Source organism: Elaeis guineensis, chromosome 12 (genome assembly GCF_000442705.2).
Source record: "Elaeis guineensis isolate ETL-2024a chromosome 12, EG11, whole genome shotgun sequence".
Classification (NCBI taxonomy): domain Eukaryota; kingdom Viridiplantae; phylum Streptophyta; class Magnoliopsida; order Arecales; family Arecaceae; genus Elaeis; species Elaeis guineensis.
In genome coordinates, this window is record NC_026004.2 from 17,513,916 (window position 1) to 17,538,343 (window position 24,428).

The 24,428-nt window shown below is 35.6% G+C and overlaps 1 protein-coding gene across 2 annotated transcripts; it reads left to right on the forward strand.

The window, feature by feature from the left end:
- On the forward strand, positions 1-24,428 carry LOC105054971 (uncharacterized). Of its 2 annotated transcripts, none has more exons than XM_073246325.1 (12): positions 1-147; positions 364-530; positions 641-734; positions 831-929; positions 1,022-1,245; positions 13,485-13,675; positions 13,927-14,035; positions 14,213-14,526; positions 16,635-17,027; positions 21,531-21,615; positions 21,714-23,285; positions 23,817-24,428. In XM_073246325.1, the coding sequence occupies exons 3-12, from the start codon at positions 667-669 to the stop codon at positions 23,975-23,977; spliced, it is 3,216 nt and encodes a 1,071-aa protein (XP_073102426.1). In that variant the 5' UTR covers positions 1-147; positions 364-530; positions 641-666; the 3' UTR covers positions 23,978-24,428. The 2 variants fall into 2 exon arrangements, with proteins under 2 accessions (XP_073102426.1, XP_073102427.1); XM_073246326.1 differs by having other exon boundaries at positions 2-147; positions 364-734; positions 21,714-22,654; positions 22,880-23,285.

The window sequence follows — 24,428 nt, forward strand, 5'->3', positions numbered from 1 at the left end:
TCTCTTCCCTCTTTCTCGATCGGAGGTGGAATTCGATCGATTCGAGCCCTATCCCTTCCTCGCCCACCCTCCCCCTCCTCCCTAACCCCCCCCCCCCGTTGCGCCGATCGCCGTCACCCTACGAATCCCTTGCGCCCTCCGATTCAGGTAGCTCCTCTCAGCCCCCCCCCCCCTCCCTTTTTTTTTTGTTTAACCCTAAGTCTTTAGGGTTTTGGGGCAAGAATCAGTGTTCCTATTTGAACCCCCATTCCGAGAATCGAAGCCCTTCTTCGTAGATTCTGTGGTGTTAGGGAAGAAATCTCTAAATTTCTGGTTTGATCTCTCTTTGCGAGAGGATTTATGGTTATCTGTGTTGTTTAACAGGTTTCTGATGGTTAGTTGGTGATTAATCGTGATATCAGCTATCTGTGGATGGTTTTTAGGTGTAATTTTTTGAATATGGAACTGTACAGAAGTGTGGATTTCACTTCCTAGGCTTTGGCAAGAAGGGGGAGTTTTGTTCGGGTTTTCTTCAGTGGGTAGTGCTATAGGTACCCAGTTATCATTTTGAGATTGTTTTGATTTGTTATGCGAAGTTTAGCTAGTTGGAGCTTGGGGTGCACTGAATCGAAGGTGGTTGTGTACTTTTCTGGTTGATTAGTTTCTTTGTGCATTTTGTCATCGGGAATGAGTCGGGAGGATGAGGACCAGTTGGTGCCAGAATCTCAACTTGAAAGTAAACCTGAATATCAAAAGTAAGCATTTTTTGACTTAGATCTTGTTAGCTTTTCTTAATATATTAATGTCGTTCATTAAATTCTTCGTTTTTGCCTCGTGGTAATGGGTTCCAGGCAGTCAAAAATATCATACACCAGAGATTTTCTATTGTCGTTCAGTGACTTGGATATTTGCAAGAAGCTACCTAGTGGATTTGATGCTTCAATTCTGAGGTATAGTTTGAATGTATCTATGTTAAATGTTTGATCTTCAGTCTGACTCTTAAATTGGTTTGGCCTTACCCCTTGCTGTTCTTTGGAAGCAGTGAACTTGAAGATGCTTCGAGTAATATACTTGAGCGGCAAAGAGGTCCAGGAGGCTCTTCTTTGCAGGGTCTAAAGCGCAACGACTATGGTTCATTACCATCAAACAGGTTGGATGGCTCGGGTGGTTATTCTCGAGGAAGCTCGGGGAGGTGGGACACCCGATCCTCTGGGTCAAGTGATAGAGATGGAGACTTTCAGTCTGACCGTGAATCTGTTATGCAAGGTTTGTTGGTGGTGTACATCACTTTTGATCAATGAAATTTTCCTTCTAAATGCTATGAGAATTGTTCTGCGCTGATGCTTGCCTGGTGGTTTCGAAAAATTTCACATCATTTATATGCTTGATGTAACTGGAGTTAATTAAGACTATGACCTTGGTCTCCAATGTTATATCAGGAAATGAATGGAAATGACTGAGTTTGAAACAAACATGTTTATGTACATGTACATAATTATATATGACATTTTAAACAATTGGAGGAAACCTTTTAATGATACTTGGGTAAATTTGTAGTTGTCTCATTCTGCAAAAGCAAATTTCATATTGCTGCGTATCTATTATTTTCCCACTTCCTATATTTTCCTTCTTAAACTAACTTGTTATCCATGGGACCTGTCTGATTGCTTTCCTTTTAATAACTTTTATTTCATAGAAATTCTTGAATCTTGTGATTGATAAGTAATTATGGCATAAAGTATAACAATATGATTTTTTTTCGATGATGTTTATGCAATGGCCATGTATCTTCTGAATATCAATTTGAGATCATTTGCCTCACTCTAATACATCTGTCGATGAACAATTTGACACCCTTAAGGCTACTAAAAATTTGCATCAGGAAGAAAAGGTCATAAAAGCATTTGAGTGATTGATTCTGATGCTTTCTTCTATACAATGGTAGAGAAAAATTATAATTGAGAGACTCTGAAGATGAAATTGAAGGATGCTTTTTTGAGTTGAGTTGTTCAATGACTTCAAAGCGGATGCTGGATGTTTATGTATCATTTTGAAATTTGGATGCAGCTTCGACTCTATCGCATTTATGCAACAAGAAGTTTTAATCATCATTTTAGAACTTAGAGGGTAGTAGTTCTCTCTTTTAACTTTGATATGCAGCCAAGAACAATTACTCGTCTATCAATTTCTTCTCTTGGAGTGCTTAGCTGTTTGATATCTTCTGGATCTTAATGTGTGGGTAGTTGAATGAGAGGATGCTTTGGACTACTATGATGAGTTTGTGGTGGAACATTTGAGGGTGCGTGATTGCTCACAGTTGAAATAGTTACAGAATCAAGTTTCTAGACCGCAATGACCCTATTCTAAATATTCAGAAAGTGATATATTTTCAAAAAATCAACCTAAATTAACTGAGAAATATGTGTCATCAAGTTGTTTTGGCATGTTGTGTATTTAAAAGCATTATATTTCAGGTTTTGGATTGGACGGATTAACCTGTTTATGTTTTTAAGTTATCATGCTCTCTCTATATGGGGTTGTAATCACTTCCCAAGTCTTCTGCATATGAGTGTTTGGTGTTTTGATATAGGGAACCTGATTTGTTAACATAATGAATTCCTTCTTATTGATGTAATATCTACTAAAGGAAGCCTGCAGGTGAATGGTCAAGAAAACAATGAGTGAGAAAGAGAGAGAGATGGGAAGAAAAAGTTAATTGGTCCACTTGGATAAAACTGGAGCCCACGAAGTACATGGTCATTTAATCCAGAATTCCTCAGTATGATCTAGGATGATCTTGTCCCATGTAAGTGGACCCATATGTATTAATCCAAGAATCATAAACTAATATGGCTAGTATCTAATAAAAAACTTAAACCATATTGGTAGGACCGAAAACACCAGCTGAATCCCATGTTCTAATGTCACACTTGATCAAATACAAGTTTAAGTGTAGAAAAGAGTAATGATTGATGGTTTAAGGCTTCTATCCAAGTTTGTTCATCTAAAGTTCTCAAATGAGATTTCCAGTAAATGTTTAGATCAACCTGTTAATGGATTTGGGGCTAGGGTTTCAATTTGGCTATTTGGCTTTTAATTTGTGCCCTAAAGATATATGTACTTCCTGATGTAAAAGGGTGCCACCTTTGTTCACTCTTTTCCAACATAGGGGAAGTTTGGAGGGTGGTTTCACACTTATATGAGTCTAATAGATCCCTTTGTTGCCAAAAGCTTCTTTGCCAGGAATTTGGCAGCAATTTTGATGGTTGATGTCAGGTTGAGTTCTGGTTGTCAAGCATTTTCAGATATTGATGGATTATTCCTTGATCTGTATGATTCACCGGATATAAATGGGTTGAGGTTTGCTAGGCTGCTCCGTTGGACAGAAAGGGAAAAGAAAATGATGAATAAGTAGGGAAAAGAACCTGTTCAATTTTCAGAAAATCTAATCTTAGGTTAGATACACAAAGTGCAAAAAAGAGAGAAGGAAATCGGGGGCAAAGTAACTAGAATTTGGGCTACTTTGTCTTCTTAGGTGAAATTAGGTGTAGGGATTTGTGTAAAGTTACGATGTTTGGATTATGACTTGGTTTGTGAATTTTAAATTAGTGATCACTTTTTAAAAGAGAGCATTAGATGACTCTTTCGCTTATAATTTGTACCTTGGATATAAATAAGTCCCCTACATCAAACTTCTTCAATGTCCGCTTTCATCTTGATTATTTTTCAGTCTAGGGTAATTCTGTAGGGTTGCCCTTTGGTTGCATGAGCTTGAATTGTGACAATATGGTAGCTCACCTTACCCACCAGTTGTACTTGTAGTCAGTCCACCTGCTGGGCTGAAGTTGCTTGGTTAGATCTAAGCACCAAATTTTAGAGGTTGTTGTCTGATTGACAACTGATTACAAACTGTCATGTCGATCTTTTCATTAACATTTAATGGCTCAGATTGTGCTTCATGGTTGATGCACACATTTCAGAATGCGAAAGCAAATAATTATTAGTTTGAGAAGAAAGAGTGAAAGGTCACAGGAGAACAGGAAGGAGTGTGTGGATATGGGACATACAATATTAACCTGCATAGTTATTTATCAGTTCTAGAGTTATGCACTTCAAATATACCCAATACAAAATTAATGATCTCCATGGATGGACAGAAGCTTAAATTGCAACATGTTTTTGCTATTTTATAGGTTATTCCAAGTGTGTAAAAGCAATTATGTCTGAGTTAAACTAATTTTCCCCTATGAATAGGATCAAAAAGTGCTCCATAGAGAGGATATGATAATTTCTGTGTTAGGTTAAGAAGCTTTGGAAGCCCAACCCATGTATTATTGTGAACCTAGCATTCTTATGACTTAAGGTTCTATTTGTAACTTGTGCTGGGCCGATGGCATCATGAGGATTTTCTAGTCCTTTAGAACTTCTCTTATACCTGGATGAATTGAAGGAGAAGGGATATCTCAAATCCTTGGCATGGGCTACACAAGTCAAAGCACATGCCACTAAGACAACTTGAAACCAATTACCTGGATGAATTGAAGATTGCCTTGATTAATGAGGATATTGATCCAAGTAATATTTAGGTGGTTGCGTGAAACATGGATGCATCAAAATGGATTAAAGTCAAGAGATCTCAAGTCATCTTATGTTTATCACCCTAACTAGAATATTGCATGTGCGATGCACATGGCTGATAGGGAAGAAGTGACTGGGAGTCCTGTGAGAGAAATCCTAGAGTTTCTTAAGTTTCCAAGCTCCCCTTGAGTTTTCTACTTTCCATGTGTGGACCCTGTATCATAAATCAGGAATAGGAGAAAATATAAAATAGAGAGAGATAGTTGATTACAGTGGGAGACATTTCACACTCGATCTCTGGAGTTTGTATTATGTGTTAAATTTGCATTGTATATTAGTTGAGAAGATGGAATAGATAGATAGATATTTCCACATGCTATTCAGATGATTGTGAGGCCCCATGGGCTTAGAATAAGAAAAAGTGGAGTCGCATTTTCGCAGAGAGGAGGGGGTTATGCTCCAAGGGGTGTGTGGGGGTATTTTTGGAAAAAAAAGGGTGGAGTTGAATGCTCGGGTGGAGGCCAACCTTGAGCATTTGCATTATATAGAGATATTGGGTGCTTGTGGATCCCATGAGTATCTGACTGATGTGACGTCCATGGGTCTATAATAATAAGAGAGGTGGAAACACTGAAAATATGAGTTAAATATCACATGCAAACTTAGTGATCTGAGACTTCTATTTAGGGTATTGCACTTGCTTTAGGATCATTCTAAGAAGTGGATACTCCCTTCTGCACGTGATTACCAAGCACTTACTATAATTTGAGAGATCCACTTCCCTGCACCTGCATTAGAACGTACTCCCACTCTAGCTTCTGATTCATGTAAGCAAGTATTCAAATTGAGCATGTTAATTATGGTGACAACTTTCTCATCCATTGATAAAGCTTAATAGGATTCTGATGGCAATGGTCCCATACCAATTATCATGAGATTTTGCAGATTTACATAAACATGGTATGTGTTAATGTATTGTGAATGAATATTTACATTATTTAACCTCTGATAACATTCGACCATCTGTGGTGCATGATGTGCAAAACAAAGAGCCTTTGCTAAACACTAGCACAACTGACACATGCGTAAATGGAGAAGGTTTTATGGCTTGATCAGGACGCTAGAAAAAAAATCTGATGACGTTTAGAAAAGAACAATATCCTGAACATAAGACTTGAGCATTAGTATAGATTTAAATAAAGGATAAGGATTAAATGCTTACAGTATTAACACCCTTTGTACATGAAGCATGCAATGTTGAGTATAGTCTTGTGCCTTTCAGTTTGGTATTGGTATTTTCACAAAACTGTAGTCCTTTGTATTTATAGTTTGGAAGAATGAAGGGGATGGCCAAGCATTTTAGGTCAATCAACTCAACTAATAAATGCAAGGTGAAAATATGAAGGGGATAATCTAGCATTTAGGGCCTGTTCTTTTGAGGGTAAAAATTTATCCAGAAATGTATATTTTTCTGGGTAAGTATTTTTTAGCTAACATTTAGACAGGAAAATAATTTATCCATGTTCTTTTATATATTGGAAAATAGTCTGAGAATCTATTATTCATATTTCTTTTGCATTACTAGTTTCTTGGATAAGTTTCTAAGATCTATCCATATTTCCCATAATATCTTTTATTATATAATATTATTATATATAATAGTATAATATATTATAATATAATATAATATTGTTATATTATTTTATTATAATATATTATAATATATTAGTATATTATATTATTTTATTGTTATATATTATTATTATTATATTATTATAATATGTTATAATATACTATAATAATATATTTTATTATATTAATATCTTATATTAATATAATATAATATATATTACATATAATAATATAGTATAATATAATATATTATATTAGCATACGCTATTATATATAAAACATATTATATTATTATTATAGTATTATATAAATATTATTATATATAATAATATAATATAATATATTGTTATATTATTGTATTATAATATATTATAATACATTAATATATAATAATGTATTATATTATTATATTGTTATATATTATTATATTATATTATATTATGTTAATATCTTATATTGACATAATACAATATATATTATTATATATTACATTATATTATATTATTATTCTAGTATTATATTAATTATAATATATTATAATAATCTATTATAATACTATAATATAATATTTTGTATTATATTATAATATACTATGCTAAAATATAATATAGTATATTATATTATAATAATATATTGTAATATATTATATAAACATTATTATATATAATAATATATCATATTATATTATATTATTATTATGATATACTGTATTATAATATATTATATTGTTATGTTATATTATTATTATAAGGTTAAGGGTATATTAGGAATAAATTTAAAATGTTATTTTTTCGATTGATAGAAAAATGATTTGGTCACCTCCTAGGTGGGTAAGATTTTTCTCCATTTGATGGATAAATGCTATCCATGAAAAAATAGCTTATTCATCTTGAAAAGCATGAGAACATGGGTAAATTGGTCAATGGGAAAGTTGATCAATTTTTTCATGATATTTACCCACAAAAGAACAGGCCCTTAAGGTAAATCAAGTCAATTAATAAATGCAAGGATACTTGATTGATGATTGCAAAGACCATTAATCAATTACTTCTCTTTGTGCATGTTAGAGCATCATCATTTAGCAAAAAGTACATTACATAATGGTTTCAAGTCCCAGATGCCCCAACAGATGTTGGGATGGGGCACCGTCCCATATGTCTGTATGGGACCATCCCACCATCGGCCTAGCATCCCGGTCAGTGCATTCTACGACATTCCTTGTTCTAATTGTCGGGACAGAGTAGGACATTGGCACGTTCCATTCCATGAAAAACCAAGACGACCCCGTACCACGGGATTTATAACCTTGATTTAGATCCTTCAGTAGAGGTCTCCAGCCTCTATGCTGAAACATTCAAGTTTTGTGAGAATGTATGTTACATGGGCTTGGGTAAGTGCATAGGTGTTGATTCCTTCAAGTGTCTTTCTTATGAATCTGTACCAAAGTTTCATGTCCATACATATGTCTAAGTTTCTTCTTGGAGGGCTTAAGGCTAAACCAAGGGGTGCATGTAGCACAAACAAATGTTTATCTTAGGCACCCATATAGAAGATGTCAATATACGACCTGTAAGTCTATGTGATAATAGTGCAAACTTGAAACACAAATTTGTGGAACAAGCTCTAACTTGATAATAAAAACCATTTGATGCACGATTGCATAGAGGTGGCTTCAAATTCATGTAGGGTTTTGATGACATTGGTTGCTTCCTGTCCTAAGCCTGAGAATGAGTAACAAGGAACTAATTTTGAATTTACAGGTGACCGGAGCATTGTGTAAATCTGCTCTTGGGTTGATGAGTTAGGAGAAAGGTAGATATGACAATATGATGATTGGTGCTGAATTAAAAGTTCCATAACCTTTTTGTAATGAAAACAAGAAAATATAGAGTGCACAATTAATTAGACATCCGCAGATTCATCAAATAATTATTAGATAACCAAAAAATGACAGAATTTTTTGCAGGTTAAATGGATTGCAGGCTCAATATAGTTCAAAATATAGCATATTGTATATATATTCATAATCAAGTACCATGGGAGCAATTAAAGAGAAAAGAAATCTACTGATAATATAAATTAAGTGGAGTTTGTCATGTGGTCTCTTTTCTTATCAAAGAATTTTCTAATATTTATGTAACTTTGGTAAGTATGTCCCTAGTTTTAGTTGTTTCATTTCTTTTGTTTGTCACACGTGATGTGACTGATAACTGAACAAAAGGAGCATTTTTATTAAAGGTGGTGTTATTTACTGTTAATTGTTGAACCAAGTGATGGATAAGGGCATGTACCATGTAGTCTGTGGTTTAATAGATAGCAGAGATAACAGCAGCAAACAAACAATAGGAATTTATATTAGGGAGGATACTTCTAAAGAAGAAAGTATATTAATAGAGGTATAAGCAAATAACCTGTAAGGAAAGAATATTTATTATATATAGAAGAGGATAAATAAAGAAGGAAGTGCAAGGAACGTCCGAACAAAACTTGATCTATGACCATGATTTGATTTCTTTGCAAAACCATTCTGCTTATAGTATGATTTGTGACTTCTTATAGGGACCGTTGAATAGCCTATTGGACCGCTAATCCTTCCTAATTCAATTTTATCATGCATGGATTAATATCATCTCCTTGATTGGCTCACATGTTAGAGCCCAATTAGGAATTCTAATATGGCATGGTTATGGTGCATCATCATTCAAGCTGCAGTGACTTGCAAACCAGAAAGTCAATATCTTTTTTTAAATTATTCCCCTAACGAGATTATAACACGAAATAAATACAAGATACTAGAGAAGCATTGATTACAAATTAAAAAAGAATCTTAAACAGGGTAAAATTGCTGAAAGTTGAACTTGTTGCCTTGGAGTATGAAACTAGGTAAGTGCATGGAGACATAACCAAAGGGCCCCTATCCATATAATATCACAAATATACATGGCCCCTTGGCATTTAGCTACAAATAGGTGCAAGGCCCCTAAAGAATTACCTAAGTCTCCTCTCTCTTTCCCAACTCTAAAATCTTGGAAACTTATCTAATCCACATAAAGAAATGTATTCCATCTCTGTAATTAATCCCGGTCCTAATTTAAATCCTAACATATTACTTAGACTGTTCACCTAAGACTTTTTGAAGTACCATCCCATCTTTATCTCTCTCCCCTCCACCCCCCCAAGTTTCTCCTTTTTCTCCTAGAGTGCTGCCCTTCTTTAATAAATACACCAATTTTATTTACTCTCAAACAGGCAACTTAGAGAGAATAAACAATAGTATGAGGCTAATTTAGAAGTACATTTATCCAAACTGATAAAGTGATGATGATTGATTAGATCAAAGCCATCCATCAAATGCTCTTGAAAACCATGTGCATTCTATGATCTCTCCCATGGCCTCATGGTTCTCTTGCTGAAATTATTGAAGAACAATGTAAGGCAAAATTGCCTCCCTCTCTCTTTCTCTACAAAGAATAAGAATCCTCCATAGTGTAGACAATAAGCTAAGGTACAATCCAAGCTTCAATCCGTTACTTTTCTATTTTTATTTTTTTTGCTTTGCAAGAACATAAAATCAAAGATAACTTGTCTAACACTCTCTTTCTCTTATTAACATAATGCCACGACATATTAGATTGTTTGTTTGTTATATGTACCATCTTAAATAGTTAAATATCTTATTTTACAAGTGGATAATGCCTTTGAATGGATTATGGGAATTAGATGGATCTAGTGTTTGTTAATGTATTGATAATCACATTTAGTTCATTGAAATTAATTGAAATTTGATGTTTTTATGCTGTTTTTTTTAAATTAATCATCCATGCATTTTTGGCCTTTTCTTCAATTCAATAGATCTTCTACCAGGAATGACCTCTAAAATCTTCCCCCGGGTTTTGCCTCTGCAAGTGCATTGTGCACGCTAGGAAATATAGAACTAACATGGTCATATGCTTGGAAACTGGGATCAATGAGAGAGATGCCTATGAGGCAACAATGGCATATGGGAAGATCATCATCTCTAGTTAAATAAAGTAAGTATTTGATGCTTAAGAGGCACAATTATAGGACTATAGAGTATATAAGAGATAAATGATAATGGAAACCATTTAATGAAGATTTTGGAGAGATTGCATCCATAAATGAAAATCATTTAATTAACAGTCAAGTTTTATCAAGAAAGAGAACATCTTAGGATTTGCTGATGCCAAGCACCATCTTAGGTTAGAGAGAGCATCTGCTGTAGAGATTGGGGAGGGATGGATATTACACAAAGAATGTGGGTGAGAGAGATATTTGCTTGCAGATGTGCAACTTGGGTTGGGCTTAACTGGAACCTAGCTAACCCAACTCGGTTGTTAGGATAGGTTGTGTTGAAGATTTATAAACTTAGGTTGGGGATTGGGCTTAAACATCTCAATCCAACCCCAAGTTTTTCGGTCACATATGAGCTTAAACGCAATTAGAAATTGACCTTAGCACAACCAAATCCAACATAACCCAACCAAAACCCAACTCGATAAATTCATATACCTTTATATTTCACATAAATTACTTATGTGTTTTTAACGATATTCCTATTCCTATCGAGTTATAGAATCACATAAATCCAAATGAGATCAATTCTAACTCAATACTAGCCTAAGAAAATTGTCCAAAATTGTTCCTTTAATCTCAAGTTACATGTACAACCAACCTAACTCAATTACTCCAGCCCAATCAAGACCAATTTAGTGCTAACCTGACAAAAACTGAATTTAGCTAAACATCAGATTAGTTTGGATGGGTCAGGAAAATTCTAGACTGAGGTTGGGTTGGGCTGCATTTAGTCCTCAACCCAAGCCAAAACACCCTAGTTGCAGCTTTCTTTGCATGGGGCTTTTAGGGGGATGTAAAAATGGATTGGTAGTCTCTAGTATTTGAGTGATGGTTTTTTATTGGATTTCCTAATGAGGACATGGTTTTTAGTTTATTGTCTTATTTAGTGAAGAGTATGTTGGGAAAAAAATGACAGAGGACTATCGATGGATTCAAAAACGTCTCATTTTTTATATAGATAAAGGTGGCTTATTTTGACTTGAAATTATCGCCAAGTCTTTTTGGTTGTGACCTTAACGAACATCATCTAGAATGAAGTTGGGGTCTGATGTGTTCATTTTTCCACCTCCCAAATCCCGATTGATTAACTGTAGCCTTGCATCACATATGATGTCGATTTGGATGCTCTAGCAGCTGATTTTTGTGCTTTTTATCCATCTCCATCTCTCAAGAGGTTTTCCAAACCACAATTGTTGATTAGGATGCTTCATTTATCTATGTGAACTGAAGGTATGGTGAACATGGTGCTGACTAGGATTTGCAACCAGCAACTTCTTGAGAACTGACTTAGGCAAGTTTATCCATCCGTGAATGTAGATAGGGAACCAACACCAAAGCAATGATGGAAGCATTGTCGTATAAGTTGGCTGCTTGCCTGCCCAAGCAAGCTCTTGGGTGCCATGCTTAGGGTCCTCTTGCTTAAGTGGTTCTTTGTGTATCCACCAAAGCTCCCAGGTGGCCCATGTAGCTCTAGGCAGCCTAGATAGGTTTTATGTTGATTTGCTATTAGGTGAAGTGGGTATAGAACTATAGATACTAAATGAATGAGATGTGTGGGTTATGATTGTCCTCTCTCTAGGTGTGAAAGTGGATTGGTTAGTATCCATTTGCCCATTTGGATCCATTTCCATCTGGATAAGGATACAAATTCCAGTATTCAACCAATATCCATAATTGTGTCCATGTTCATCAAAGAAAAATGGAACTAATATGGATAGACAACTATTTGATCCCTAACTGAATATCTGGTTTTGCGTGCAATCCTTTTAAGTTTTTTCTCATGAACTTTAAAGGGAATAAGTGACAACATCAACGTTTCTTTAACTTTATTTTGCATATAGTGATATCTTTGATTTGGTAGTGCATGAAGTTTAATTATCTGACTTATATCTGCATTTATATCTCCATTTTGTTCCATATCCATTTTAAATAAATATGGATATGAGTTTTAGCCCGATTAATATCCATATATGTATGCATCTAATAAGAACAAATAAGGATAGGTATGCTGATGTCCAATCTGTATTTGATCCTTTTCAGCCATACCTCTCTTTCATGCAATGATGGGCTCATGCTCTGCCTAAGTCATGATTTACAAGTTACTAATTTCAGTTATTATTAATTTATTTTTTAATTTCAAATTTGTGTCGAACATTCATTATTTGTTAGATTTTTTTTTTTTTTTTTGTGTTGTGGGATAACTTAGTGAGAAAAATATATGAAAAATCTCATATGGAAAAATAGATTGATTTGAAGAGTAACAACCGATATGTAGAAAAGTTGCAAGATAACTTTCCTAGAAGGACAAGAATATACGTACATACATGCATACATACTAAGGCACATTATGGCAAACTTAAATGAGATGACAAAGAGATATTAGGAGATTGTAGGACCGCATGTGTGTGCATACATAGAGACAAAAATTTCAACAAATCAAATAAGAACTCAAATGATAAAGGCAAATTATGGCAAACTTAAATGAGATAATAAAGAGATATTAAGAGCAAGGATTTAGGTCCTAGTGAGATGTCCCGTGGAATAGCAGGATGGGGTACCATTCCATGTGTCAGGATAGAGCCGTCCTGCTAGCATTCTAGCGCTCCAATCGGGATGTCTTGAGACATTCTCTGTCCTAAGTGTCGAGACGGGGCGGGACAGTGACGTGTCCTGTTTCATGCGAAAACCGGGGCAGCCAGATTGTAAGACCACAATAAATAAAAGCAAATTATGGCAAACTTAAATGAGATGATAAAGAGATATTAAGAGATTGTAGGACTGCATATGTGTGTGACTGTGTGAGCGGAGAAGCATTTGGGTTCTTAACTTTTCTCCCCTTTTTAAAGAAGGTTCGCGATGATAGTAATTAACAAAAATAGGAAAATGGAGGCATAAATTGCAATCAAAAGGTCTCCATCAAGCTTTAGAAAGTATGTAAGGATCGGCTTCATTTCCATCCCCAAGACCAAAAGAAAAACTTGTTCCGGGGGGCATCAGCTGAAGCCGAGTTATCAGAATTTGCCCAACTGTATGCTGATGCTCATCTTAATCGACATGCAGCTTACTGCTTTTGAGGATTTTCATGTCTTCTTAGAATTTTTTTTTTCCCTGGGTTGTATCATTGTTGAATCATGTCTCTTCTTCTTCATGATAAACTTCAGTGGATTCTGTCACTTGACTATGTGTTTTGACTCAACCAGATTCCGGTAGACGATTTGGAAACCAATCTAGACGTTCCTGGCAGCATCCAGAGCATGATGGACTTTTGGGAAGTGGTGCATTTCCAAGACCCTCTGGATATACTGGAACCTCAGCACCAAAGGCCCGGGGGAGCAGTCATTATCAGCTCAACAGGAGTTCGGAACCTTATCAGCCGCCACGGCCATATAAGGTTCACCAGTTTCATTTTATACCTATGAGCATGAAATTGTTGCTTTAATTTTTCTTGTTGTTTATCTTTTTGGACTTTTTCCTCATCTCCTTTTGACCTTGTTGTTGGCATCTGGTCCGGGATTTGAAATCTTTTTCCGCTCTCAAGCTTCGTATTATGCCATTGGAAATATTAGTAGGTTGGCATATTTTTGTTTGACATATCAGCTTAATCTTGCATGGATTAATGATCTGCAAAAAATTTTTATCCAGGCTATACCTTTCTCACGAAAGGACAACAATGATTCATGTAATGATGAAACATTTGGTTCTGCTGAATGCTCAAGTCAGGACAGAGCAGAAGAGGAAAGAAAGAGAAGAGGTAATTCCCTTTTTTCTTTTTTTTGTGGTAAAAGCTGTACTAAACTGGCACTGCTTCAACTTCTTAGCTTTTTTCCCTCCTTGAATTTTGACTGCTTTTGTTTATTTCTGACTTGAACCTACAAGATTAAGTACATGTGTATGTTTCTCTTTTTTTTGTTTTATATTTGATATGCAGCATCCTTTGAGTTAATGAGAAAGGAGCAACACAGAGCACTACAAGAGAAGCAAAAGCATGATAATAATAAAGAAAAACTTGATGCGGATATTATTGCACTATTAGAGACTTCTGTTGACAAAAAAGGCATGATGAACAGAAATGACAAGTCAGATGACTCTTTGACATCTTTCCTTTCCCTGCATGATTCTTCTAAGTCTTCTTTCGCTCCTCAAGCTCCTGCATCTAGACCACTCGTGCCTCCTGGTTTTGCAAATGCACTAGTGGAGAAAAATATATGTGGGCAGTCTTCAAGCACTTCCATTGCATCAGAGGTATTATGATTGCACTCTTTCAAGTTACTATGAATGTTATTACTAATCAAAAAGGTGATTTACTTTCTCCTGATAGCATCTAGGTGGTTTTAAACACGCTATTTAGTGTCTTTCAAAAATGATGTGTAGAGTACGTTGTTTTTCATTATTTTTGCTTAACTATCTTGTAGTTACTATAATTGCAGTGTATGACTAACTCCATATTCAACATCCTATGTTTTTCTTCAAAGATCAAAATTTCATTTGAATGGTGCATTGTGAACCTGGATCTCTGTTCTCTAATTTTTGTGGATATGTTGGTTTGTTAATTTGAACTTTTGGGTCATATGATCCTGCTGAATTTTTTCAAAGCTTGAGAATGCCTAAAATATGTTAGAATTATTTACTTGATTATGTTGACATCTAAGGTTTTGCTAAGAGAGGGCACTCTGCATTCATGGGGAAAAAAATCTAGCAAGAACATAAATATTCTTTACAACAGTTTTGATTTTTCAATATGATGAAAAATGAAACGGAAACTTATACGATGAAAACTGATATTAGTAATTTGGCGGGTCTCCCAGATTATGGATCCTTTCTTAGCTGACCATTTAAAATTTGAGGGTAAGCCAGCTACTTAGTAATGAGGGTGTCCTTCCATAGAGGGAAGGGAGCATATAAAAGCCTTTTATATAATATGCATTGATCAATTCACATTGCCTACGTATATGCTGCATGATGCTGATGCATTGGTCACATCTTGAAGCAGGCATGAGAAAAAGGGGTCCAATGGGTTGGTCAGATTGGATCAAGGTTGATAAGTGCTTTTGTGGAGGCTAATGTGTTTCCCTTTTTGGCTGTTGTGATGATTGAAACAAAGAAAATATCTTCACCATTCAAATGAATTGGCAACTGGCTTCTATCTTTGGGTATCCACCCCATCAGGCTACTCCAAATAAACTCCCTTGTTTATAGAGGGTGTAATTGATATCTGGATAAAAGCCAAATCCCTGTACTTGACCCATGAAGCATTTCTGTTAATTTTGTAAATAATAATGTGAAAAGATGAACCCAGTAGCCAACAAATGATGGAATCAAACTACAATAGCTAACAAGTAATCAATGGTATGCAGTCCTATATCCAGTTGATGGCTCCTCACCCCCTTCATATCCACCCCATGTCATGAAAATTCAGTACTTATGCTAGTGTGGTGGTGGCTCCTCACAATCACATTGATGCAGAGCACACAGAGTGAATGAGATGGCATGGGTGGTAGTTGCATGTTTCATGTGGCACTAATAATACATGTACAGGACCTACAATGTGTCCTTAATGTACAAGTATTTGCATGCCTTCCATCATTTTTGCCATGAAATTCAAGTTCAATAGTGTCAATTGGCAGACATACTTCTAAATGTTAATTTTATGTTATATTACCTAAGACTATAAAATGGTCGTACTAAATAGAGAAAGGTGTAGGCTTCTTGGATACTTTATGATGCTAGATTTCTTTAAGTAATTAAAACTTATGTTTGTTTAAATTATGTATATACACTAGTATAAAGAATTTTTAAAAAGTGGCATTTCTTAATGTCCTGATTGCAAGTTTCTTTTATATACTGCCATATCCTTTTGTGCCACTGCATGCCGATTCTTGGCATAATACAACACTAGATGGACTTTGCCAACCTCTGATTGGCAGAGATATCATAAATGGTACTTTCTCTGACACAAATGTTATGTCTCGTTCATAGTCCATTGTCTTACCTTAAATTTTACAATATAAAATAAGACATCATTATTGATTATTGCAAAGAGTGCATATTTAGCAAATGCATCTTCAAATCAGCTGGTGAGCAAACTATATTAGTGGCTAGCTCTTTGCTATTTGAACTTTTCAACATAGTAATTTATCTGCTGTTTTCTTGCAAGTCATTCATTTGAGCTCAATGAAAGACATTTATTGGACAAAATACATAGCACCTAAAGCTTATTGAAAGAAAGAAGAGTTCCCTAGTTTGCTTACATTGCTTTATTTAAACATATTCTGCTATAAATAGGTGTAGTCCTTTCTTTGTTAGTCATGCATATATAAATCATACTGCACAATTTCTCTTTACCTTACCAGGCTAGAAGTATGGCTGTAGAGGATAAGATTCCTCTAGATGGCATGGATAATGATCAAGAGAAAAGGAATCAGCCAGCTGCATGCATGAATGCCAACGTGCAGACAAGTGGTTCCATGGGCACTTCTGTTTTTCTGGTAAATGAAAACTTATCAGCAAATGTGGAAGTTGTTAAATCTTCAATTGGTTTTGAAAATGTGGTCGGAATGTCTTCTGGTCTTCAAAAAGTCGATGAGGTTTGGGAAGATGATATAGTGAAAGATTTTTCCCACAAAAAAGGGACCAAGTCTGAGATTTTGGCTACAGTTGGTCAGGATCATTCTACATCAATTCTGGAAAAGTTGTTTGGCAGTGCTCTGTCAAAAAATTATGACAATTCACCTACTTATGTTGAGGTATGATAATGTCTTCTGTTCAGCTCATCTCTGTGATTTTTTTTTTTTTGGTCCTAAAAGTGCAGTACCTAATGTCATAGCTTTCCATTCCAATATGTCTCTTGCTGGTCCTTTGCTAGCAAACAAATTTGGTGGTCATTGCTGGACATTTTTACAAATATTTTTACTATCGTATGGTTGCGATACCATGAATATTTAATGGAGGATATGCTAGTGCAACTATGGCTTTGCTGTTTCCTTAATAAAATATTTTCTAGCTTCAGTGTTGATTAAAGATATTTGTTTGCTGGATACTTTTAAAATGTTTTAATCATGAGCAGCTTTTTTATGGTGCAACCACTGTATAGTTGGAGCTAATGAAATATAAATTATCCATTCCTTCTTTCCATTTGCAATTAATTTTTCTTTGCTAAACATAAGTTGTTATAGGGATAGTGCAAATGAATATTGTAGTTAAATTTATTCTTTCTTTTCACCATTCAATATACCATGCAAATCAAACAAATTAAATTTTCATTTGAAATGCTTTTGCATGCTGCTGTAGTTGTTGGAGTAGAACTTTTTTTGTTCGCATAAACATTTTCTAAAACTTAGCAGTTCAAGTTTCCATTGAAGTGTTATATAAATTGTGGTTGACTCGGATAGAAATTCTTCTGCTTCTGCTGTATATTCATGATGTATGATTTAGGTTGAGATGGGGGCAACTCAGTTATGTGACCACATTTTCTGAGCATTCATCAAGTTAAATTTTGGTTACTTAAAACATTGAATTAGGGGCTTTGCATTGATGCATAGGTATATGCTGTATTGATTCGGGGAAACTCCATTTTGGCAAATAATACTCTAGGACATAGTTTCAGCTGCCATCCTTGCTGGTCCGTGCCTATTGACACATACTGTATCGGGCCAATACTGGCACCCAGCATGGATATGCACAGCACCTATTAAATTATTAATATTATTAAAAAGAATTTTTAAAGTCTTTTAGTTTTTTGTGATGTGGCATGGAATGATACATGTGCCAGCACAGCATGGCATGTGCCTTGCCAGTGGGTTGCTGGCATAGATATCCACACCAAGACATACATCCTTGCTCCAGGATATAAATTTTGTGCTTTCAATTCAAGGGGCTCATTTATAGCTAAAATATCTTGCCACTTTTGGATGTTCAACAAGGATCCACAGTTTAAGTGTTGAGTTGAAGGTTTTAATACTGATGATGCTGTCACGACGGACCCTTGTTGAAACCATTATTGGTCACTACAATTATCATAATGGCTGTTATTTGCCTCAAAAAGTTGAATTTCAAATTTTTATTAAAATAATCACCCTTATAACGGCTTCTATAATGGTGTTATAATGGAAAGTAATGAATGGCAATCAGAAATAATGTGTTATCCTTTCATTCACTTGCCTTGGACAAAAATATCATGTTTAGACCATAAAATCACTTTTGAGGGAATTTGATGCAAAAAATTGAAGTTTGAAATATATTATTTTATTTACAGAAAGGTACAAGGGAAAATAACTGCTATTATTTGCATTATAATGGACTGTTATAAATTTATAATACTAATTGACGTGCTTTAGTGGCTGCTATGTTTTCTGCCATTATTATATATGCAATATAATTGAAGGGTGTTGTAAGTTGTAACCATTGTAATGGCTGTTGTGATGATTATAATGCTGTTATTTAAAACCTTGGTCGAGTATAAGACTTTAAATAGGACTTGATCATATGGTAAGGTAGGGGTTTCGATGGGCTAAACAATTTTTTTATCATAAGCGAGCCAAAGAATTTTATGTTATTATCTTATCAACATTTACAGTGCCAACAGCTAAGTTTCAGTAGAGGGAATGCTACCAACATGAGTATTTGAAGAAATATTTCAGTATACATGAAAGAAAAACTATCAATTCTTTCTGGATTTAGGATCCACAAGCATTCCGATTAGCTTAATAGAAAAAGGTTGTAATTTTTTTATGCCCATTTGTATGAAAGAGTGTTTACTAAATGGCATTAGAAGAACAATTAGAAAGAGGTTTGTGGTTTTGATCCAGAGAGACAGCTCAGTTGGCTTTGATTGCTGAATTGGAGGTTATCAGGATGTCAGATGGCGGAGAATATGGACTGCTGTACTATGCCAAACTGCTTGATATAGGGTGTGCCATTCTGTATCAGGTTAGAACCAATACAAAATTCATATTCAGGTCGGTATAGGTCCCGTACTGTCCTGTTCCAAGGCATACTGACACGTACCAAGATGTACCAACTTGTACTAAGGTGTATATCAACCTGCACTGAGGTGTATTGACTTGCACTGAGGTGTACCAATTTGTACCAAGATGTAACGTATCGGTATGTTATCTGGTACCAAAATTTCAGACCTTGATGGAGGTAATGCAGGTTTTATCCAAGCAAACTTGAATTAGAACTTTTTGGCATGTTAAAAATGTGTATAATGCAAGTAGAGAGTAAAATTTCGTGAAGAAGAGGGTGGGATTATGCTTGGGGTGTAAGAATTTGATTAGGCAAATTACCTATCTTGCCAGCGAGGGACTAATAAACTTGTGAATTGTCTGTTGGTGATGCTCTGATTATGTACAGTGGAAATACTGCCTGTTTTTCCAACTTTCCACAAAATTCTGACAGTTTCATAAAATAATGTCTCCTAGCGGTCAAGGATGTGTATAAAAGCAAAAACATCAGATCCCTCACCTGTCACTGATGTAAAGTTTTGCTTTCCTATCCTTTCGCTTCTTATATTTTCTCTTGTTTTAGTTTGAGACTGTTAGGTAATCTGCTATTAAGGTGCTGGTAAACTTGTGTATTATTTTCAGCAACGTTCTGTGCATTAGAAATAGTCATAGCTTTTCAACTCTATATTTATAATTTTTACAATTTCTTAACACAACTTTCTTTTTCCAATGAATGCGGCATTTTCATTCATGATCAATAAAGTTTGTCATCCTGCTTCACTGTTAACTGATGTAGTCTTTCTTCCTATCCTCCCGCTCCTTTTATTTCTTGATGTATATAGTCTCTTCTTGAAGTGTATGTATAAAACAAGATTTTGATGCATCTTTGTTTTTTCTGTTTCCTGTTGTCTAATAAGTGCTTTAGAAAATAGCAGTCCAGTTAGGCTTTCATTATACATTTGCTATTGATACATGGTTACCTTGATGCAGTAGGTGCTCAAACTGTTCAAAATATTCACATCTTTCCTCACAAACTTGTTTATAATTGAGTTGGTAGTCAATGTCCTATCTTCTTAGCCTGCATGGAAGTTGGGGCCTGTTTGGTTACATGTAAATAGATGTGTGGCAGTTCCAGTTATTACTAGCAACTTAAATCTAATTTGGTTCAATGTAACTGCATTTATGTATCTGTGCCAGAGGCAGCATTTTGACCTATTGCCAAAATGACTGTAGGTGGAACTACAGTAGGTCAGTGAGTGCTGATTGTTATATCAAAGCAGTAATACTTGGTCATTGTAATATTTTAAAATTATAACATCATAAAATTGATCAGTGTACATTAAAAAATATACTTGTTTATTATTAATACTAAAGAACGTAGATTGTGTTATATAGCAGAATGGTTTGTACTTTGATATATTATTGATATATTAATAATATCTATTAATATATCAACTATTGATATAGAGTTCTAATATGTTATGGTATATTTCAATATGGATGTATCAGTGTATGTATAGTTGAAATCCTAGATTCAGTGACATTTTTCTCCATTTTCTCAAAATGGATTTATATATTTTCTGCAAGTGATCCCCATCAAAGCAAATGTTTAATTTGTAATTGAAACTCTAGAATTTCAACCTTATGTAGCTCCATTTACACAGTGCTTCTATTTACAGGCAACCAAACAGATACTTAATGTAGGTACATCTTCATCCTCTATCAATTTATTTTACTCCATGGACATAATTTGGTCAAAATTCTATTAGTTTACATACCTCAAGTTTTGTTTCCTCTGTTTCTGGTTCATTGCTTCAAGTATGCTAAGTCTTATGTGTATTCTCATTTGAATAGGGCATAGTTAGTTCAGAGTGATTTTAGTTATCAGAGTTGCATGGAAATGCAATGCACATACAGTCATCACTTTGATTCATGTTTCTTCATATTGGAAATTTGCTATGATATATGCATCTGTACTTATGATGTATTCCATTCAAAAATAGTACGTACGATATTGGAGACTACATCTCTTTTAGATTTTCAGTAACCTGAAAAATGTGTCCAGCAAAAGTGCCAGATTACAGTACCTTTTAACCTGCCAGCTGGTTCTTGTGACAACTTTGCACTGAATTTATTCTTCTTTTTTTTTTCCTGCTTTATTAAGAGTGTTACTTTTTCTAGTCTCATATTGATATTTGGTTTATTATTATTACATGTTGTCATGGAAGAAAGAAATCATGCATTGATGGAGACATATATGCATGATGAGGGGCATCAGTGACTAATGCTCTTCTTACTCTACAGAATCAGGGTCTTGAAAGAGATGAGGAGACAAGGAGTCCTGTGGTATCCAAATCTTCAAAGTTTGCTCATTGGTTTCTTGAAGAAGGTAAACCTATCAAAATAGACCTCATATGATCCCTGAAATTTGTTTTTCTCTTGATGTAGTGCTTATCAATGTGGTTTTCTTTTGGCTTTTTTGTGTAGAAAAAAAGCCCATGGAAGATTTTTCATCCAGGGACTTGCTCTCTTTAATTGTCAATAATGAGAAAGTAGGTTCACAAACACCCGCAGTTTCTAATGACATAGCTGAAGGGTATATCGCACCAAGCTTAGCTTTTGAAAATAATGATAATGCACCCAAGCTCCTTACATCTCCTGCAACTTTGTCGATAGCTGGGATCTCTGAACAGTATCATCAAGGTGATAAGCCAGATTCAAATCCTCTTGTGCTTACATGTGAGGACCTTGAGCAGTCCATCTTGGCTGAGGTTAAAGATAGCAGTTCAACTTTACAGCATTCTGTCCAGGGAGCTTGGACTGTATTGGATGGTAAATCTGAAGATCAGAGAACTAATGTGGATGACCATGCATCCCAACATCTCCTTTCTTTGTTGCAAAAGGGAACAAAGAAAGATGCAATGGCGTTGTCTAGGTTAGGTATGGAATCCTTCGATAGACTTACTATCTCAGATGTGAAATCTGGTGTCAATCTTGGGGGTGTTGAGAATGCTACTCCTAGCAATTCTGAAACAGTTCCTGGTTCTGAGAAGACTCTGACGCTAGAAGCATTATTTGGGGCAGCATTTATGAATGAGCTCCATTCTGTGGAAGCCCCGGTCTCAGTTCAGAGAGGTTCAGCAGGAGGGATTAATGACACTGATGTTCCTCTTACACATAAATTGCCAATTTCTCCTGCAGATGATGCTTTATTTTCTTCTAGTTCTGGTGAGTATGTATCCAACAAGACCATTCATGAAGGAAAAATGTTATATTTAAACCATATTCAAGAAGCAGGAGGCTACAATGTCCCAGGGGCTGGGGTAGATAACAGAGACTCTCCTATTGAGGGTTCAAAGCTTGGTAGTGCTGGTCTTGAAGGGGGAGCTATGGAGATTCACCTACCAGAAGAGGACAGTTTGATCACAGTGAGTGATTCTTTGGACTCTATAACCTCTGACACTTTGCCCTTTGTGAATGCACATAAAACTGAGGAGCTCTTACCTGGAAAGACTCTGGGAGAACTCAATGCTAAATTGCTTGATGCTATTCCCAGAGATGCGGAAAGCATTACGCTTAGTCTGGATGGTCTACCTCATTTACATGGTCCCTATGACATGGTTGATTCTGATAACCTTTATCATCATTTACAGGGTAGGCCATCTTCGCAGTTACCACATCCGATGAATCAAACAAGGCCTTTATTCCAGCAATTGGATCATCTTGCTAATAGGAATCAACAGATGAAGTTCACTGGTCCAGAAGGCATCCATCATGATCCTCATCATCCTTTTCCTGCGAATGCTATCCCTCATCATGCTTTCAACAATGCTGGTGATCCGCGGTTTGACCCAGCTGCTCATCATCTGATGTTTCAACAAATGCCACTTCCAGGAAATTTCCCACAACAATACCCATTTCAGGGATTGCCAAGAGGTGTCCCACTATCTCATCCCATCAATCACATTCCAGGTTATTCACCTGAGATGGGCAATGTACATAATCATCCAATGCCCCAACGCCAGCCAAATTATGGTGGCCTTGGAATGGGAATGCCAGGTACAGTTCATTGCCTTTATTGAGGTACTGTTTCAGTATATTTTTGATTGATTGATTGCATTCAGTTTGGTTTTGGTAGAAGCTTGATTCAGATGCCGAAATGAATACTATCTGCATGTTCTTGCTGTTATTACAGTTGTAAAAGTTGGCATAAATCAATTAACCATCCATCATATATTGTGCTAGATTCTGTTACCAGTCATCATCCATTCTTGAGTCCTGTGGTTAATTTTCAGCTGCAAGAGTAGAAATTTTTAGGAGTTGCTAGCTTATGTGCTTCAGAATCGCATGTTTCCATTGACTAGATGGCCGAGTAAAATGAGCAACACAACCCTTTCAACGGAACTACTGAATGTTCAACAGTCCTATATATTTATTTGATCAATATGTTAATTTGATCTCAATGAAGATTATGTCTATATCTTATTTCATTTCAGAATCCTATTTGTGAATTAAGCTGATGTGTTTGTTCCTGTATAATTCTCTTCTTTTTCTGATTAGTTTCTTCCTGTTCTTTGGTGCCACTTGCAGGACCTGTTGTTGGGGGTGGTACGGGTGGTCACCCAGAGGCACTTGAAAGGCTGATCGAGATGGAAATGAGAGCTAATTCGAAGCAGATCCACCCGGCATCAGCTGGTTATATTCCAGGTATTTTTGGTCCTGAGCTTGACATGAACTTCAGGTATGGATGAACATAGAAGAGCTCTAAGTCGTGTTAATCTCGGTAGTTGTGGAACACCTTGTTTCTGGGGAGGTGGGGTGAATTTAATTTTCCTCTCGTGCTGGTGTATTCTGTTGTGTAGGTTATAATTTCATGTAGCTTCTGGATGAGGTCTGGGTTTGTTCTCATATCCCATTTCCAAAACAAATAGGAAAATGAAAATCAAAAGTCACTGTTAAAGAAGGTTAGGAAGGATATGATGGTGATGCATGAGACAGAATCCCCATGTATAGACCGGTCAAGTGCTTTTTGGTGTCGATAGCTTATTAGAATGCGGTACCAGTCTCAGCATATATACTTGTTTAGCGACATTATGGGAAAAGGGCTTTTTTAAATGTTTGAGGATGGATAAAGCTGGGTTTGTATAACCGTTGATGCTATCCTGAAGCCTTCTAGGAAATATGATTGCTGTTAATTTTGCA

Excerpts from the sequence above, each read along its gene's own strand:
- LOC105054971 (XM_073246325.1), top strand. The coding sequence starts at position 667 with ATGAGTCGGGAGGATGAGGACCAGTTGGTGCCAGAATCTCAACTTGAA. Across the intron at positions 14,036-14,212 it reads AGAGGAAAGAAAGAGAAGAG|CATCCTTTGAGTTAATGAGA; the intron begins GTAATTCCCTTT and ends TTTGATATGCAG. Across the intron at positions 21,616-21,713 it reads TCATTGGTTTCTTGAAGAAG|AAAAAAAGCCCATGGAAGAT; the intron begins GTAAACCTATCA and ends TTTTTTGTGTAG.